The sequence below is a fragment of the Lonchura striata genome, chromosome 28, assembly GCF_046129695.1.
Source record: "Lonchura striata isolate bLonStr1 chromosome 28, bLonStr1.mat, whole genome shotgun sequence".
Taxonomy (NCBI): Eukaryota; Metazoa; Chordata; class Aves; order Passeriformes; family Estrildidae; genus Lonchura; species Lonchura striata.
The window spans coordinates 5972739-5991288 of record NC_134630.1 but is presented as its reverse complement, the minus strand read 5'-3'; the positions used below and the strand labels follow the sequence as shown (position 1 = coordinate 5991288).

The following is an 18550-nucleotide window of genomic DNA, read 5'->3' as shown; positions in this document are numbered from 1 at the left end:
GAGCCCCCCTCGGGGGTGCCCCCGGGGTGGCTCTGCCACAGCGCTGCAGGCTCTGAGTAATTTTAAGGCCAAAAAAGTTGTTTTTTTCCTCTTTAAACTGGTTTGAAGCTGTTAAGACACGAAATTCCAGCATTCCAGGGGCTTAGGGCAGCCCTGGATCCCACACAGGCTCACACGGCGTCCTCCACGTGCCACCATCCCCACAGGAGTCCCCGGCCGTGACACTGGGGTGCCACGCCGGGTCCCCACGTCCATCCATCATCCCCCCATTCCCGGTGGGACTGGGGGTCGCAGCTCCGGGTGGGTGGCCCCGGTGGCTCAGCGCCGGCTGCAGACCCGGGGGGCAGCGGGCGCCTGGTGCGTCCCCCCAACGATGACAGAGCCCTCCCACTTGGACATATCCACGGGGGCATCCTCCGGGTACTCCACCAGCGCGGGGGCGAAAGGTCCCATGAGCCAGGGCAGGGGCGTGTGCTGCCCCACGTGCTCCAGCAGCCCCTCCAGGCTCAGCTGTGCCCGCGTCACGGCGTCCCGGCTCTGTGCCAGCACCAGGCCCGACAGGTCCTGGAAGGAGTGGGCGCTGGCCAGGGAAGCCTGGACACCCTCCACGCCGTGCCAGATGTGTCCCGCCGTCTCCTGCACGCTGCTGGGGAATGCCCGGGCACCGGTGGCCAGGTGGGAGCAGGCGGAGTGGAGCTGGTGCAGGAGCCCGTGGAGCATGGCCAGAGTCCGAGCCTCCACCTGCGGGGTGGGCAGCGGGCAGCGGGGGCTGGGGGTGATGGATCCCACCCCCCCATGGATGGACCCACAGCTGGACTCCGTGGCTGCTGTTCCACCCCTGTTCCAGGTGGCACCACCCCAGGTGTCCCCTTGCCATGTGTCCCCACCTCAAGAGACTCAATGGCTGCTGTGCCCACCCTCCCCAGCTGGAGCCATCTGTCCCCCACGGTCCCTCCACCCCGTACCTCGTTGTCCTCCATGGGCACCGCATCCTGCTGGCTCCACTCCAGCCACAGGTGGTGCAGGTGCTCCCGGGTGCTGTGCCAGGGCCCGTCCGTGCCCTGCTGCCCCTCCTCGATCTGGGGGGAGGTTCAGCCAGGTGGAGACACACCCTGGGGGTGCCTGGGGCCACCACGGGGCTGGCACCGTCCCTGCCCCATCCTTACCAGCCGGATGACGTGGTGGAGCTGGGCCAGGAGCCGCTGGGCACGGAGCCGTGCCCGCTGCAGGTCCCCCAGCGAGCGCCGCAGGGCCCGGTGTGGCAGCCGGGCTGACAGGGAGCCCACGCGGACAAAGTAGCTCTGCCACCGCCTGTGCCGCTCCTGCGTGGCCACCTCCGTGCCCCTGGTCACCTCCATGCCCCTGGTCACCTCCGTGCCCGTGGCCACCTTCGTGCCCCTGGTCACCTTCGTGCCCCTGGTCACCTCTGTGCCTGTGGCCACCTCTGTGCCCATGGCCATATCCGTGCCCGTGGTCACCTCCGTGCCTGTGATCACCTCCATGCCCGTGGTCACCTTCGTGTCTGTGGTCATCTCCTTGCCCTTGGTCACCTTCGTGCCTCTGGTCACCTCCGTGCCCTCCGTGCCCCTGGTCATCTCCGTGCCCGTGGTCATCTCCGTGCCCGTGGTCATCTCCATGCCCGTGGTCACCTTCGTGTCCGTGGTCATCTCCTTGCCCTTGGTCACCTTCGTGCCCCTGGTCATCTCCGTGCCCCTGGTCATCTCCGTGCCCTTGGTCACCTCCGTGCCTGTCGTTGCCGCTGTGGGACCGGGGTGAGGGCAGCGTGGCTGGGCCATCCTGTGCTGGGCACTGAAGCCCAGCGTGGGTACCCACAGGATGCTTGGCCACCAGCTCGTGTGGAGATGCCACCTTAAACCAGGTGGCCTCTGCGGTCACTTGAGCTGCGACATTGAGCTCTGCCTGATGTTACCCAGTGCCAAGCTATAAATACCCGGGCGGGCACACGGGACTATATTTGCTTTTGGATTTCCAGGTGAGAGTTCACCCAGTGCCATCCCCGTCCTTCAGGCAGGGCCTGTCCCCTGCGTGGGCTCACGGTGACCTCAGTGCTCTGGCACCGCTGCGGGGCCACCGTGTACAGCCAACGCCAAGACCGAGCACCAGGGTGAGGGTGTCAGGAAGGGCTTGGCACCCCGAGATTTGGGAGATGGTGGGCTGTCACAGTGAGCTCATTGGCACTCTGTGCCCCCTTCCCCGGGACCCTGTGGCTCTGATCAGATAACCCTGGACCCTCCTTCCTGCCCCAATGGGAGAACCAGGGAAGCCCACCCTGCCCAAAGTCTGTACAGACCCCTGACATTTCCTGTTTGTTCTCTTTTCCCCGCTCTCCACATGGACATCACAGAATAAAGAGAGCTGCACCAATATATCTGGGGTAAGAGCCTCTTTTGGGAATCTTTGCCATCTCCTGATATTCCTCCCCTCACAGCCTGCTTACCTCTGGGCTAGCCTAGGATATTCAGGGGGCTGTGCGAGGAGGGGAACGTCAGTGGGCACTCACCCAGCTCCTCATCTGCTGCAGGGAGGTACCGATCCAGCAGCTCCTCGGATTTGCCCAGCACGGCGTCCACGCCCGTGGCCAGCAGCCGCCCCACGCGGGTGCCCGCCACGGCGCCGAGCGCCACGCGCGTCCTGGCCAGCACCCTGCTCACCGTGCACGACAGCAGCTCCCGCGTCCCGGCCACCACCTGCCAGGGCACGGCGCGAGGACAGCTTGGTCCCGCTGCTCGCCCGGTGCCGGAGCCCTGCCCGTGCCCCCCCCGGCTGGCGTTACCCTCTCGGGGGGCTGCTGCAGGATGGGCAGCTTCTCCTCCAGCTTGTCCAGCCCTTTGCAGGCCAATTCGTTGGCGGTGGAAACTGGAGGTGTGAAAATAGGTGGGTTTAGCACCCTGCTGCTTGCAGGAGCTCTGCTAGGGCAGGGGTTTGGGCTCCCCCAAAACTTGTGGGGTGTTTCTCCTCCAACCCTCCAGCTTCTCCAGCCCTTTATTCATTGACACAAACTGATTTGTGATACTGTGCAACCGGATCATCCCTCTCCTGGCTCCTCAGCAGAGCAAGAATTGGGGTGCCCCATCCCCGTGGGGTGCTGTCCCCCGTCCCTGCACTCACTCTGGGGCTCCAGGCGGGTGAGGAGGGGCTGGGCCCGGCTGGCTGCCGCCGCTGTCAGCGCTCTCAGCGTCCTCACGCCCTTCTCGGCCGCGTGGCACACGGGGCGCACGCAGGGGAGCCTCTCCTTGCTGCGGCCGTAGGCCGAGGCCACGGCCCCGCGGGCACAGCTCACCAGGGGCAGGCTGGCCACGCGGCTCACCACGCTCTGAGGGTGGGGGACAATAAGATGGGGTCTACCCACAGCCCCCCCCAAACCTTCCATGCGCCCCTACCTGAATCTCTGGCCGGCTCTCAGGCGGCACCACCGCGTTTTCGGCCGACATGGCAGCAGCGGTGGCTGCAGGGGGAAGAGGGAGATTTTGGGGTGCCGTGGGTGGGTGAGACTGGTGGGGACACCCTGGGGGTGACACCACCGGCACCCCCCAGCCCCTGTTCCATGAGGGCTGAGGGGCACCAGCTCACGTCCCGAGTGGGAGCGGCTGGCGGGTTCTGAGGGGCTCTCGGGGGGGTTATGAGGGGTCTGAAAGGGGTTTTGGGATGGGGTTGTCCTTCTTCCCTGCCAGGAAATGGGGGGACTGGGTCCCCTCAACTCCTCTTGGACCCCTCTACCCACTCTGGGATCCCCACGCCCCTTTTGGGGCCAGGGAGGAGTTTTTGGGTGATTCAGCTGAAGCCACACCGGACACTCCTCTGTCGCAATCCTGCGCTGGGGACGTGCCGCTCGTCACCGCCGCCTCGGCCGGGGCAGCCCCCGGAGCCCGCAGGGAACCGAGCCGCGGCAGCTCCCCCGGACCCCGGCATCCCCGGACCCCGGCACCCTCGGACCCCGGCATCCCCGGACCCCGGCACCCCCGAACCCCGGCACCCCCGTACCCCGGCATCCCCGGACCCCGGCACCCCCCGGACCCCGGCACCCCCCGGACCCCGGCAGCGCCCCCGGACCCCGGCATCCCCGAACCCCGGCATCCCCGGACCCCGGCATCCCCGGACCCCGGCACCCCCGGACCCCGGCACCCCCGGACCCCGGCACCCCCGTACCCCGGCAGCCCCCCTGACCCCCCAGCATCCCCTCTGCCCTTTGGGATCTCCCGTGGCACCCCCAGCCTGGCCCTGTGCTCTCCGGGGGACGAGTTCTGGGGGGATTCGGGGACTTCAGGCAGGTCCCCGCGGGCGACAGGTCCCCTTGGGACCCTGGGTTTGTTCCCTTGCGTTTCTGGGGGTGCCCCTCTTGTGTCCCTGGGGTGTTCCGGGCACCTGGGGACTCCTGACCTCCGGAGGCCCCCGGGGACATCCGGACTCCCCCGGGGACCACCTGGAGCCCCCCCGGAGCCTTTCTGGAGCCTGCCGGGCCGCCCCCGGCCCCGTTTCGCGCCCTCGCGGTCCCGCCGAGCCCCGGGCCCGGTACTCACGGGGTGGGGGTTGGGCTTCTGCCGCGACCCCCGGGCCCGACCGCGACCCCGCGCCCCGCCCGGCCCGGCCCGCGGGGAGCGGCGGGAGCCAATCAGAGAAGGGGCGGGGCAGGAGAGCAGCCAATCAGGGGCGAGGGGCGTGGTCAGGGGGCGTGGCTTGGGCTGGGGCGCGGGGTCCGGGGACAGCGAGGGGACAGCGAGGGGACAGAGAGGGGACAGGGGGGAACGGGGGGGGACAAAGGGGGGACAGAGAGGGGACAGCGAGGGGACAGTGAGGGGACAGAGAGGGGACAGTGAGGGGACAGGGGGGAACGGGGGGGGACAAAGGGGGGACAGAGAGGGGACAGCGAGGGGACAGTGAGGGGACAGAGAGGGGACAGTGAGGGGACAGGGGGGAACGGGGGGGGACAAAGGGGGGACAGAGAGGGGAGAACGAGGGGACAGCGAGGGGAGAACGAGAGGACAACGGGGGAACAGCGAGGGGACAAGGGGGGGACAACGGGGGGACAGAGAGGGGACAGCGAGGGGACGGGGGGGACAGGGGGGGACAGCGAGGGGACAGAGAGGGGACAGGGGGGAACGGGGGGGGACAAAGGGGGGACAGAGAGGGGAGAATGAGGGGACAGCGAGGGGAGAACGAGAGGACAACGGGGGAACAGCGAGGGGACAGGGGGGAACGGGGGGGGACAAAGGGGGAACAGAGAGGGGAGAACGAGGGGACAACGGGGGAACAGCGAGGGGACAGCGGGGGGACAGCGAGGGGACAGCGAGGGGAGAACGAGAGGACAACGGGGGAACAGCGAGGGGACAGCGGGGGGACAGCGAGGGGACAGAACCCCCCAGCCCCCGGTCACCTCTCACGTGTCCCCCCGCCGAGGGACCCCGTGGCCGGTGTTCCACCCCCGCTCCCGGTGTCTCCACCGCCGTTATCGCCACCCCCGGTGTCCCCTCCGCAGGTGTCCCCTCGCCACGTGTGTCCTTGCCGCTTGTTTCCCCCATCAAGGGACACAATGGCCGCTGTCCCCACCCGCTCCAGGTGTCCCCATCCCAGCGGAACCAACTCCAGGAGACGCGATAGCCGCCAGCCCAAGTGTCCCCACACCAGATGTCCCCACCCATGGTGTCCCCACGCCAGATGTCCCCACCCATGGCGTCCCCAGCCCCAAGGAACCCAAAGCCTGCTGTGCCCACGCCAAGCATCCCTTTGCCAGATGTCCCCACCCCAGGTGTTCCCGTGCCACCAGAGCCCCTCAGGGTGCCCGGTGTCCCCAAACCCTGCGGGTGCTCAGGCCAGGGGACAGCAGCGCCTGACGGGTGGCAGAGTGCCGTGGGTGACCCCCGTGGGTGGCCTCGTGGGGCGGGAGACAGCCGGGAAAGGGGACAGGCAGGGGGCACGGCGGGTGTGGGGTGGCACGGGCAGGGACACGGCGCCAGCGCTGCCTTATCCCAGGGGAATTCGTGGGGAAAGTGGGATGGGGACCTTCGTGGGGTCGGGGCAGGGCGCGTGGGGAGGGGCTGAGCGCGGGTGGGTGCGTGTGCGTGCGCTGGGCAGTGCGGGTGCCCACGGAGGGGGTGCCACCCTGTGCCCCCCCAGCCCTGTGCCCCCCTCCCCCGGCCGGTCCCGCTCCCGGCGGGGTGAAGAAGCTGCCGAGGCGGCGGCGGGGGAGTCGCCTCCGGTAACCGGGTGTTTATTGGGGCCGCGGGGTACAGCCCGCGGGCGGCCGCATGCATGGCCGCTGGGGGGGGGCTCCCGCCGCCCCCTGCCCTATTTACAGCCTGCCACCCCCTGGGGACCTGCCATCCCCCGGGGATCTGCCATCCCCCCGCGACACGCCACCCCGGGTGGGTGCCGGGCAGGGCTGGCACCGAAAGGGCACCCTTTGCCAGCAGAGAGTGGGTTCGGTGGGGACCCCCCAGCGGTGCCCCCCCAGCCCGGCTGTGCTTTCCAGGAGGGGGTGCCGGGGGAGGGGGGAAGGATGGGCAACCCCCAAGCTGGCACTGGGAAAGGGCTGACCCCAGACTGGCGGTGGGACTGTGCCCCACCCCCAGATAACGCCACATTCGGGGGGGCCCCCAGCCCCCCCCACCCAAAATGTTCACCGGGTTCCATCACCACAACCAACGCACCCCCGGCCGGGTGTCCCCAGGGGGCTGGCAGCACCCAAAAGCCCCCCCCCCACCCGCGGGTGCCACTGTGGGGCTGCGGGCTGGGGGGCACAGCCCGGTGCCCGTGTGTCCATCCCGCTGCCCCCCAGGGATGCCCCCCCCAAGGTGCTGCGAGCCCTGGGCCCAGCCTGGGGAGGGGACACGGGGGACGCTCCACCCCGGCTTGTGGGACAGCGCAGCCGGAGCGCAGGGCACTGCCCCGCGCCAGCCGGGCACACCCCCAAACCCTATCCGGGGGCACCCAGGGGGTGCCTGTCCCCCCCTCACCCACGTAGCACCTCACCCCATGCCCGCAGCTCCTGCCCGGCCACCCCTCCCTGTCCCCAGGGAGCCGGGGCCCCCATCAGTGTCCTGGCGAGGGGGACGCACACAGGGTGGCACCCTATTTTCCCGAGGGAGTCCGCTCCACGCCGTAGCGCAGGAGGTGGTGCAGGTCCGTCAGCGGCCGCGGGGTGCCCGCTGCCCGGGCTGCCCGGGCTGCCGTCCCGTGCCTCCCGTAGCCTCCCGCCGCCGCCTCGCCGCTGTTGAACGTGTGGTTCCTCTTGAGGTGGGCGCCGGGGCGGCCCGTGCCGTTGTTGGCGTTGAAGTTCAGCTGCTCGGGGTGCCAGGGCGGCCCCTCGGTAAAGTCTCCCCCGTCCCCGCTGGGTGCCGAGACCACCCGCCGGCGCTCGGGGCTGGGGTGCGGCGTCCCGCCGAAGTCGCCGTAGGAGCTGCGGGGCGGGCGGCGGGCGCCGGCGGCGGGTGGGTGCTGCCGGGTACGGGGACCCTCCTGAGGGTCTCGACCCCAATGCCCGTCACCTGAGGAGTCGCTGAGTTCGGCCTCCAGCTCCTGGTCCACCAGGATGGCGTGGCAGGAGAGGGGGATGCCCCGCGGCGGGCGGCCGGAGCCGCCGTGCCCCCGCCCGGCGCCCGCGGGGCCGGAGCCTCCAGGGTCCCGCAAAGCCGCGTTGATGATGTTGTGACTCTGCTCCCACGTGCAGTTTTGGAGGGCTCCGGGGCAGCGTTTCTGCTGCAGCGGGGTCTGCTCCGGCGTGGGCAGCACCCCCGAGTCCAGGTCGTGTTGGGTGACCTTGCCCAGCTCCTTGGGCCACCCGTTGGGCATGAGCGGGGCCAGCAAAGCGCCGCGAGCCCGGCGCTCGCCCAGGCGGCTGACGCTCACCACCGACTCACTGTGCGCCAGGATCGTCTCCTTGTCCTTGCGCCGCGCCAGCTCCTTGCGGTCCCGGTGCCCGATGAACCAGCACACGCTGAAACCGGAGATGACGGCGCCGATCACGAAGGCGGCGACGGAGGAGATCACCAGAAGGTTCACCGACACCAGCCCGTCCGGCTCGTCCACGAAGCTCTCCGTCACCAGCCCTGGGGTTGGGGGACACGTCAGGGGAGCTGTGGGTGCCACCAGCGCGTCCCCAGGCCGGTCACAGCCCCGCACTCACCCTCGCACTCGCCCAGGTGGGACGTGCTGCCGCCGGCGATGTCCTGCTCGAAGGCCACCCTGGGGGTGCAAATTGAGGGGGGTCAGTGGGGCTCAAATGGCCCGGCAGAGTCTCCCAGATCCTTTCAGCGAGCAATTAATTTGTTGGGGATTAACGATTGGGGGCTGCAGGAGCCGGTGCTCGCTGGGGACACCACTGTCCCCCCGGCACGTCCCCAGGCCCGGCAGCCTTACCTGGGGCTGGGCTCCAGGAAGATGCAGGAGCCCTCGGGTGTCCAGCCACAGTAGGGATCCCGGCTCCCGAGGCAGTTCCTGGCAGGCAGAGATGGCAGGGTCAGCCCTGAGAGGGGGACAAAGCACCCCAACCCCAGCAAGGGACTCCGTGCCTCAGTTTCCCCAGCCGTGCCGAGCCCTGTCCAGCAGAGGGTGAGTTCCTGGCACGTGGGGTGATGTGAGCCCCCCACAGCCCGCACAGCCCCCACCGGCGTGCCCTGCCCAGCCCCAGGCACTCACTTCATGCAGCCCGAGTGCTGCTGGCAGCGGGCCACGGGCACCCTGGCCACGCACGGGGGGAAGGCCAGCAGCAGGGAGCCCGCAGCCTTGTCCAGCTCCAGCGCCAGGAGCCGCCGCTCGTCCTCCGTGTCCCGGCCGCACCTGGGGACAGCCAGAGCTCGTCAGAGCTCCGGCCCTGGGCCACAGGGCCCTCCACAGAGCCTGTCCCAGTCTGGAGGAGACTTTTTCATCCATTCCCTCCAGCCTTGCATCCCTCTGACCCATCCTCTCCATCCATCCATCCATCCATCCATCATCCATCCATCCATCCATCCATCATCCATCCATCCATCCATCCATCCATCCATCCATCCATCCATCATCCATCCATCCATCCATCCATCCATCATCCATCCATCCATCCATCCATCCATCCATCCATCCATCCATCCATCATCCATCCATCCACCCATCCATCCATCCATCCATCCATCCATCCATCCATCATCCATCCATCCATCCATCCATCCATCCATCCATCCATCCATCCATTCATCCATCCATCCCTGCACCCCACCCACCCTGTTTTATCGCCCCCTCTCCTTCCTCTGGCACCCTGGCACTCACCTCCCGGGCTGGTAGGTCTCAAACTCCTCCAGGAAGATGCTCTGGCTGCCGGGGGCAGCGGCCGCGGGGCTGCTGGTGGCATTGGGCAGGATGAGGAACTTGAGCACGGTGCCGGTGCTGGCACCCAGGAACACCACGGTGTGGTTGCCCCACGGCCCCGCTGCGTTGTCCACCACGATCTTACGGAGCTGGTACCTGCGTGGGGGAGGGAGCAGGGTTGGGGTCCCCAGGGAGCGGGAAAGGGTGAGCCCCACAAGCCCATCTCCATGTCCCCATCCCCATCTCCATGTCCCCATCCCCATGTCCCCATCCCCATCTCCATGTCCCCATCCCCATCTCCATGTCCCCATCCTCATGTCCCCATCCCCAGCCCTATGTCCCCAGCTCCAGCCCCACATTCCTGTCCTCATTCCCACTCCTCCATCCCCAGGTCCCTGTCCCCATTCCATGTCCCCATCCCCATCTCCATGTCCCCATCCCCATCTCCATGTCCCCATCAATATCCCCATGTCCCCATCCCCATCTCCATGTCCCCATCCCCATCTCCATGTCCCCATCCCCATCTCCATGTCCCCATCTCCATGTCCCCATCCCCATCCCCATGTCCCCATCTCCATGTCCCCATCCCCATCTCCATGTCCCCATCCCCATCTCCATGTCCCCATCCCCATCTCCATGTCCCCAGCTCCAGCCCCACATCCCTGTCCCCATTCCCACTCCCCCATCCCCATGTCCCTGTCCCCATTCCATGTCCCTGTCCCCATTCCTGCTCACGCCCAGGCTGCCCTGCCGGCAGGAGGCTGCGGCCCAAGAGCGCGGCTTGATTAATTCCCCATCAAGCAGCAATTAAGGCAGATTTAATTAGGACGAGACAATCTTGACTGCAAAGTGCATGAGATTTATCAGCTCTCCCAGCGCTCCCAGCGCTGGCACCAGCGTGGAAAGGCAGCACGGGAGGCTGTGACCGGCACCTCCAGCACCTCCCAGTGCCCCCCCAGTGCCCCCCAGTGTCCCCCAGTGTCCCCAAGCCCCCCGGGCACCCACCGGGTCATGGTGCGGAGGATCCAGGGGGCGTTGCCCAGGGCTGGCACCGCCTCGTCCATCAGCGGGTGCGTCTTGACGAAGTTGAGGATCTCGTCGGGGAAGGCGCTGGAGGAGTTGTAGCGCATCCCCGGGGACGCGCAGCACCCGGGCCTGCACCACGGCACGGCTCAGTGGCGCTGTCCCCAGCCTGTCCCTGCTGTCCCCAGCCTGTCCCTGCTGTCCCTGCTGTCCCCAGCCTGTCCCCAGCCTGTCACTGCTGTCCCCAGCCTGTCCCTGCTGTCCCTGCTGTCCCCAGCCTGTCCCTGCTGTCCCCAGCCTGTCCCCAGCCCGTCCCCAGCCTGTCCCTGCTGTCCCCAGCCTGTCCCTGCTGTCCCCAGCCTGTCCCTACTGTCCCTGCTGTCCCCAGCCTGTCCCCAGCCTGTCCCTACTGTCCCTGCTGTCCCCAGCCTGTCCCCAGCCTGTCCCCAGCCTGTCCCTGCTGTCCCTGCTGTCCCCAGCCTGTCCCTGCTGTCCCCAGCCTGTCCCCAGCCTGTCCCTGCTGTCCCTGCTGTCCCCAGCCTGTCCCTGCTGTCCCCAGCCTGTCCCCAGCCTGTCCCTGCTGTCCCCGCTGTCCCCAGCCTGTCCCCGCTGTCCCCAGCCTGTCCCTGCTGTCCCCGCTGTCCCCAGCCTGTCCCTGCTGTCCCCGCTGTCCCCAGCCTGTCCCTGCTGTCCCCAGCCTGTCCCCAGCCTGTCCCCAGCCTGTCCCTGCTGTCCCCAGCCTGTCCCCAGCCCGTCCCCAGCCCCGCTGGCACTGGCCGTGGTTACCATCACCGCTGTCTCCATCCCAGCGGGGTGGCTGCCACTGTCCCTGTCCCCAGCCCTGCTCCTTCCCGCAGTCCCCCGCTGTCCCTGCCGGCAGCAGCTCCGTCCCCAGCCCGCTCCCTCACCGCGGCTTTGGCACCATGTCCTCGGGCACCGGTGTCCAGATGGACTCGGGGGATTTCTGCTCCCGGAACCGTCCCTCGAAGACGGCGGCCACCTGGGTCATGTCGAAGGCGCAGACGGCGGAGCCGGGGATGCTGTGGGGACACGGCTGTGGGGTGAACACGGGGAGGCCCCAGGGAGCGCCAGGGGCCCTGCAGATCCCAAATGGAAACGAATCCATTCCCTGTCCAGCACTCATCGCAGACCTCATCCCAAATTCCAAACTCAGGACCCCGATCCCGGCTGGCACCCAGCTCAGATCCCACTGAGCCTGGGCAGTCTGGGCTCTGACCTGTTGGTGGGCGTGGAGAACACGGCCAGGACCACGGGGCGCCCGTCCAGCTCCAGGATGTCCGTCACGGCTTGGATGACGTTGAAGTAGAAGTGGGAATCGCCCGGCACGGAGCAGTTGAGCCGGGCCTTGAGGAAGGATGTCCACTGCTTCTCCAGCACCCGCTGCGAGCCCCCCATGTCATTCTTGCACACCCGGGCCACCCGTGACACCACCACCTGCAGGGAGGACAGCTGTCACCACCCAACCCCAGCGGTTGTGTCCCTGTCCCCACCCCGGGTGTCCCTGCGGGCATCCCAGAATTATTTGGTTGGAAGGGAGCTATGGGATTGTCTAGCGTCAAGGGAAATACAGGTTGGATAGTGGGAAAAAGTTTTTTACAGAAAGGGAGATAAAGTTCTGGAATGTTCTGCCCGGGGAGGTGGTGGAGTCACCATCCCTGGGTGTGTTTGACAATGCCTGGATGTGGCTCTGGGTGCCAGGGTTGGGTTGAGGTGTTGGGGCTGGGTTGGACTCGATGATCTTGGAGGTCTCTTCCAACCCAGTGATTCGGTGAATTCAGTGAATTCTGTAAATTCTGTGAATTCTATGAATTCTGTGATTCTGTGAATTCTGTGATTCTGTGATTCTGTGAATTCTCTGAATTCTGTGATTCTGTGGATTCTGTGATTCTGTGAATTCTGTGAATGCTGTGAATTTTGTGAATTCTGTGAATTCTCTGAATTCTGTGAATTCTGTGATTCTGTGAATTCAGTGAATTCTGTAAATTCTGTGAATTCTGTGAATTCTGTAAATTCTGTGAATTCTGTGAATTCTCTGAATTCTCTGAATTCTGTGAATTCTGTGACTCTACTCCCCAGCGGGACGTCTCCCACCTTCTCCAGGTAGTTGAACTCCATGGCGATCTCCCGGAAGAAGAAGTAGACGTGGCTCTTCCATTCCACGGCGTGCACGAAGTAGGGCTCTGCGGGGACAGCGGGGTCAGGGACGGCCCAGCCTGGGGTGACAGGGGACACGCGCCACGTCCTGGCACAGCCCAGGCTGGGGACACACCTTTGAACCACTTGGAGTCGTGTTTGACGGTGCGCAGGGTCGGGCTGTCCCCGAGGCTGCGGTAGATGACGGCGTCGATGGCTAGGAAATCCGTCACCGTGGCGGTGAAGAGCATCCCCCCTGCGGGGGACACGGGGTCAGCGGGGCTGGGTGGCACAGCGCCCGCGGGGACCCTGGCAGTGCCACCACTGACCTGTGAACAGCGCCACGTTGGCGTGCTTGGGGTCGTAGGGACAGCGGGCCATGCCGCTGATGTTGTCCCCGACGGGCTCCAGCGTGTTCATCTAGAGCGGGACAGGGGGACAGGGGGACGTGAGGACACAGCCGGGCACGGGGGCGACCCGGGGTGCCCGTCCTGAGGGCACTGACAGGGTTGAAGGAGTTGATGCTGAAGACCCTTCCCGTGGGTGTCCTCTCCTTTCCTCACCCCAAAACCCTTCTCATGGGTGCCCCTTCTTTTCCTGACCCCAAAACCCTTCCCATGGGTGTCCCCTCCTTCTCTCACCCCAAAACCCTTCCCATGGGTGCCCCATCTTGCTTTCACCCCAAAACCCTTCCCATGGATGCCCCTTCTTTTCCTGACCCCAAAACCCCATGGGTGCCCCCTCTTGCTTTCACCCCAAAACCCTTCCCATGGGTGCCCCCTCCCTCCCTGACCCCAAAACCCTTCCCATGGGTGCCCCTTCTTTTCCTGACCCCAAAACCCCATGGGTGCCCCTTCTTTCCCTGACCCCAAAACCCTTCCGCGGGTGCCCGGGGGCTCACGCTGTAGTTGGCGCAGACGGGGTTGAAGGCGTTGGTGCCGCAGACGAAGAGGAGGCTCTCGTTCCTCACCAGCAGCACCTTGACGAAATTTCGGCACTCTGCCTGTGCGGGGAGAGGGGAGCGTCACCCTCAGCACCCCAAAACCCCCCTGACCTCCCCCCGCCCCACGCGGAGCCAGGGGTGGATTGGGGGTCTCAGATTCAAAGGAAGAAACTGAGAGTTTCTGGCCAGGCAGGAGCCTGGGAAAGAGCTGGAGAAGAATGTAAATAATTCTTTATTTCTCTTGTTTTTCACATTTTTAGTTAAGTTCTATCACTGTGCGTCAAGCACTGTACACCAATGGTGTAGATTGTTTTCACTTCAGGACCGATGGATTTGATCCTCACGAAGCTCTGTATAAAGAGCGGTGGATTTTGAATAAATCCGAGTTTTACTCAGTTTTTTTTCCCATTGGTCCAATGGATTTCATCCCCACAGAGCTCTGTATAAAAGAGTGGTGGATTTTGAATAAATGGGAATTTTACTCTCAGGATTGGTCCTCACAAAGGTCTGTATAAAGAGTAGTGTATTTTGAATAAATCAGAGTTTTACTCTTAGGTTTTTTTTTCCATTGGTCCAATGGAGTTGGTCCTCACGAAGCTCTGTATAAAGAGCGGTGGATTTTCAATAAATTGGAGTTTTACTCTCATTTTGTTTTCCATTGGTCCAATGGGTTTGGCATTCAAGAAGCTCTGTATAAAAGAGCGGTGGATTTTGAATAAATCAGAGTTTTAGTCTCAGGTTTTTTTCCGTTGGTCCAATGGAGTTAGGAACAAATCAGAGTTTTACTCTCAGGAGTTGTTCCTCACAAAGCTCTGTATAAAGAATGGTGTATTTTGAATAAATCGGAGTTTTACTCTCAGGTTTTTTTTTCCATTTGTCCCATGGAAGAGCGGTGTATTTTGAATAAATCGGAGTTTTACTCTCAGGTTTTTTTTTCCATTTGTCCCATGGAAGAGCGGTGTATTTTGAATAAATCGGAGTTTTACTCTAGGTTTTTTTTTCCATTTGTCCCATGGAAGAGCGGTGTATTTTGAATAAATCGGAGTTTTACTCTCAGGTTTTTTTTTCCATTTGTCCCATGGAAGAGCGGTGTATTTTGAATAAATCAGAGTTTTGGTCAGAGCTTTCTCATCCCCGTCCTGCCCCGGGGCTGTTCTCACCCCACAGCTGCATTGGTGGCAAGCTGGGAGTGGCATTTCTGCCCCCAATAATGAATTAGAAATCAATTGATGGAAATAAATCGGAGATAAAACCGCTGGGAGGTGACGCTGGGGAGGGGACAGCGTGTGATACGGGACAGGGTGTGACAGGGTGTGACAGGGGAGGGGACAGGGTGTGACAGGGTGTGACAGGGTGTGACACAGGGTGTGACACAGGGTGTGACACAGGGTGTGGCAGGGTGTGACAGGGGAGGGGACAGGGTGTGACAGGGTGTGACAGGGTGTGACAGGGTGTGACAGGGTGTGACAGGGTGTGGCAGGGGAGGGGACAGGGTGTGACAGGGTGTGACAGGGTGTGACACAGGGTGTGACAGGGTGTGACACGGAGGGGACAGGGTGTGACACAGGGTGTGACAGGGTGTGACAGGTTGTGACACAGGGTGTGACAGGGTGTGACACAGGGTGTGACACGGAGGGGACAGCGTGTGACACCGCCCCAGAGGGGCTCGGGGACCCCGGCCGCACCTCCTGCTTGCCCTTCATGCGGCAGATGCTGATGTCGTGCGGGTTCGAGCGCCACGTCAGCTTCTGGGGGGGAAACGTGGTGTGGGGATGGGGACAGACCACCAGCAGCTCTGTGAGACCCCTCGGGACCCCCCAGCACCCCTGGGACCCCTCCAGAACCCTCTGGAACCCCCCAGCACCCCCTGGGAACCCCCCAGAACCCCCTGTGAGCCCCCAGCACCCCTGGGACCCCTCAGCACCCTCTGAGACCCTCCAGCACCCCTGGGACCCCCCAGCACCCTCTGAGACCCTCCAGCACCCCCTGAGACCCCCCATGGGACCCCCCAGCACCCCCTGTGACCTCCCAGCACCCCTGGGACCCCCCAGCACCCTTGGGTGCCCCACACTCACCCGCTGGTACCGCAGCTCCGCGGCCCCGCTGGGCTCCAGGCTGACCCCGTAGACGTTGTCCCTGGGGAGGGGGACATCGGTGTCACCTCCCCCAGCTAGGCTGCGCCCCCAGAACTGGGGGTACAACATCCACCCCCCAAAAAAAACTTGGGGTGCTGGGGTGGGCAATGAACATCACCAGTGACCCCCCTCCCATACCAGCAACGCCCCAGGGCAGATTTCAGATTTGGGGTGCCCCGGGGGGGTCAGTGGGGTCCCCCCCAGCGAAGGGGGGTGTGTGGGGGGGGTGTGGGGTGCCCACCCCGCTGCGGGGAGGTTTTGGGGTGCGGGGGTGCAGACCTGGCCCCGATGAAGAGGGTCCGGTTGACCTTGAGGATGCGCTGGATGTTGAGGGGCTGGGGGGAGCCCCCCTCGGGGCCGTGCCCCACGAACACGGGGTAGTGCTTCACATCTGGGGGGGCACGGCGGTCACCCCAAAATCCCAAAATCCCACCCCACGGCTGCCCCCCAAATCTTTCACCCCAAAATCCCAAAATCCCACCCCACGGCTGCCCCCCAAGTCCTTCACCCCAAAATCCCATCCCAGCCCTGCCCCCCGCCTGCTTTCACCCCAAAATCCCACCCCATGGGTACCCCCCGGCTGCCTTCATCCCAAATCACCCCAAACCCCTTCCGGCGACACCCCAAAAATTCACCCAAGCCCCCGCCCTGCCCCGGGGCGCTCCCATCCCCTCCCATCCCAACCCCTCCCTTGGGTGCTCCCTTCTCCCTTCACCCCCAAAATCACCCCGAGCCCCCTTTCCCCCGTGCCAGGCTGTGCCCCCCGAACCCCTTTTCCCTCCGTGCCAGGTGATGCCCCGTGCCCCCTTTTCCCCCCGTGCCCCTGCTCGGCACCCTGAACCCCTTTTCCCCCTGTGCCCCGAGCAGCACCCCAAATCCCCTTTTCCCCCCGTGCCCAGCACAGCACCCCAAGTCCCCTTTTCCTCCCGTGCCAGGCGGTGCCCCTCGAGCCCCCTTTTCCCCCCGTGCCCCAGGGCAGCACCCCGAACCCCCTTTTTTCCCCCGTGCCAGGCTGTGCCCCCGTGCCCAGCTCAGCGCCCGAACCCCTTTTCCCCCTGTGCCCGGCGATGCCCCCCGAACCCCCTATTCCCCCGTGCCCAGCACAGCACCCGAACCCCTTTTCCCCCCGTGCCCGGCGGTGCCCCCGTGCCAGGCTGTGCCCCCCGAATCCCTTTTTTCCCCCGTGCCAGGCTGTGCCCCCCGAATCCCTTTTTCCTCTGTGCCAGGCAGTGCCCCCCGAGCCCCCTTTCCCCCCCGTGCCCCGCGGTGTCCCCCGAGCCCCCAGCCCCGGGGCACTCACAGTCGGGGGGCGCCGCGGCGATGGGCCCGGGCTCGGCGGGGAAGGAGCCCCGCACCGGCCGCGCCGCCAGCAGCAGCAGCGCCACGGCCACGCGGGACAGCGCTGCCATGGCGGCCCCGCCCGTGGGTGGGCACCCAGCGAACCTGCGGGCACGGGCAGGGATGGAGGGGTGGCACCCGGAGGGTACCGCGCCCCCCGGAGCACCCCAGAGCGTCAGGGGGAATGGGGACATTCCTCAGGGGGATTGGGGACATTCCTCAGGGGGATTGGGGACATCGCCGTGGATTGTCACCTGCAGCACGCGGGGAACGGGGGGCTGGTGGCGGGGCGGGGTGGGGACACGGGGACATGGGGACACATGGACAGAGAGACACGGGGACATGGGGACACATGGACAGACAGACACGGGGACATGGGGACACGAGGGTGAGGACACATGGACAGAGGGACACGGGGACATGGGGACACATGGACAGACAGACACGGGGACATGGGGCACAAGGACAGACAGACACGGGGACATGGGGACAGGAGGATGAGGACACACGGACAGACAGACACGGGGACATGGGGACAGGAGGATGAGGACACAAGGACAGACAGACACGGGGACATGGGGACAGGAGGATGAGGACACAGGGACAGACAGACACGGGGACACGGGGACACGAGGGTGAGGACACATGGACAGAGGGACACGGGGACATGGGGACACATGGACAGACAGACACGGGGACATGGGGCACAAGGACAGACAGACACGGGGACATGGGGACAGGAGGATGAGGACACACGGACAGACAGACACGGGGACATGGGGACAGGAGGATGAGGACACAAGGACAGACAGACACGGGGACATGGGGACAGGAGGATGAGGACACAGGGACAGACAGACACGGGGACACGGGGACACGAGGGTGAGGACACACGGACAGACAGACACGGGGACATGGGGACACACGGACAGACAGACACGGGGACACGGGGACAGGCCTGGAAAATCTCCAGGGACGCTTGCGAGTGTCACCCCCCCGCCCCATCCCGACAGCCCCGGTGGCACTGCCACTGTCCCCTCCCCGCCCGGCCACCATCCCCGCTCGTCCCCAGGGGCTGCAGCCCGGCTGGCTAATTAGCAGCGGGCAGGCAATTAATTGATCATTAATTCCATGGGAGCCGGGAGCGCGAGCGATCGAAGCGGCGCCCTCCTCCCCCGCGGGCACCGGGCACGGGTGACATTGTGTGGCACACCGGGCAGTGCCACCGGGGATGGTGACATTGTGTGGCACACCGGGCAGTGCCACCGGGCACGGGTGACATTGTGTGGCACACTGGACTGTGCCAGCAGGCACGGGTGACATTGTGTGGCACACCGGGCAGTGCCACCGGGGATGGTGACATTGTGTGGCACACAGGGCAGTGCCACCGGGCACGGGTGACATTGTGTGGCACACTGGACTGTGCCAGCAGGCACGGGTGACATTGTGTGGCACACCGGGCAGTGCCACCGGGCACGGGTGACATTGTGTGGCACACTGGACTGTGCCAGCAGGCACGGGTGACATTGTGTGGCACACCGGGCAGTGCCACCGGGCACGGGTGACATTGTGTGGCACACTGGGCAGTGCCAGCAGGCACGGGTGACACTGTGTGGCACACCGGGCAGTGCCAGCAGGGGACGTGTCCCCAACCCCTCCG

The 18550-nt window shown here is 65.4% G+C and overlaps 2 protein-coding genes across 2 annotated transcripts; both read right to left on the bottom strand.

The window, feature by feature from the left end:
* Positions 1-76: 76 nt before the first annotated feature.
* LOC110477877 (perilipin-3) lies at positions 77-3455 on the bottom strand. Its single transcript, XM_077788808.1, has 9 exons — positions 3402-3455; positions 3130-3334; positions 2795-2877; positions 2522-2708; positions 1740-1759; positions 1425-1496; positions 1167-1388; positions 966-1079; positions 77-741 (listed from the first exon to the last, which is right to left on the bottom strand). The coding sequence occupies exons 1-9, from the start codon at positions 3450-3452 to the stop codon at positions 319-321; spliced, it is 1377 nt and encodes a 458-aa protein (XP_077644934.1). The 5' UTR covers positions 3453-3455; the 3' UTR covers positions 77-318.
* A 3520-nt stretch (positions 3456-6975) lies between these two features.
* On the bottom strand, positions 6976-16961 carry SEMA6B (semaphorin 6B). Its single transcript, XM_077788731.1, has 16 exons — positions 16853-16961; positions 15832-15943; positions 15493-15553; positions 15103-15165; positions 13376-13477; positions 12804-12894; positions 12611-12730; positions 12433-12521; positions 11558-11775; positions 11229-11360; positions 10303-10452; positions 9259-9453; positions 8653-8793; positions 8374-8451; positions 8141-8199; positions 6976-8063 (listed from the first exon to the last, which is right to left on the bottom strand). Exons 1-16 carry the CDS (start codon positions 16959-16961, stop codon positions 7087-7089), a joined length of 2697 nt encoding a protein of 898 aa, XP_077644857.1. The 3' UTR covers positions 6976-7086.
* Between the last annotated feature and the right edge of the window lie 1589 nt (positions 16962-18550).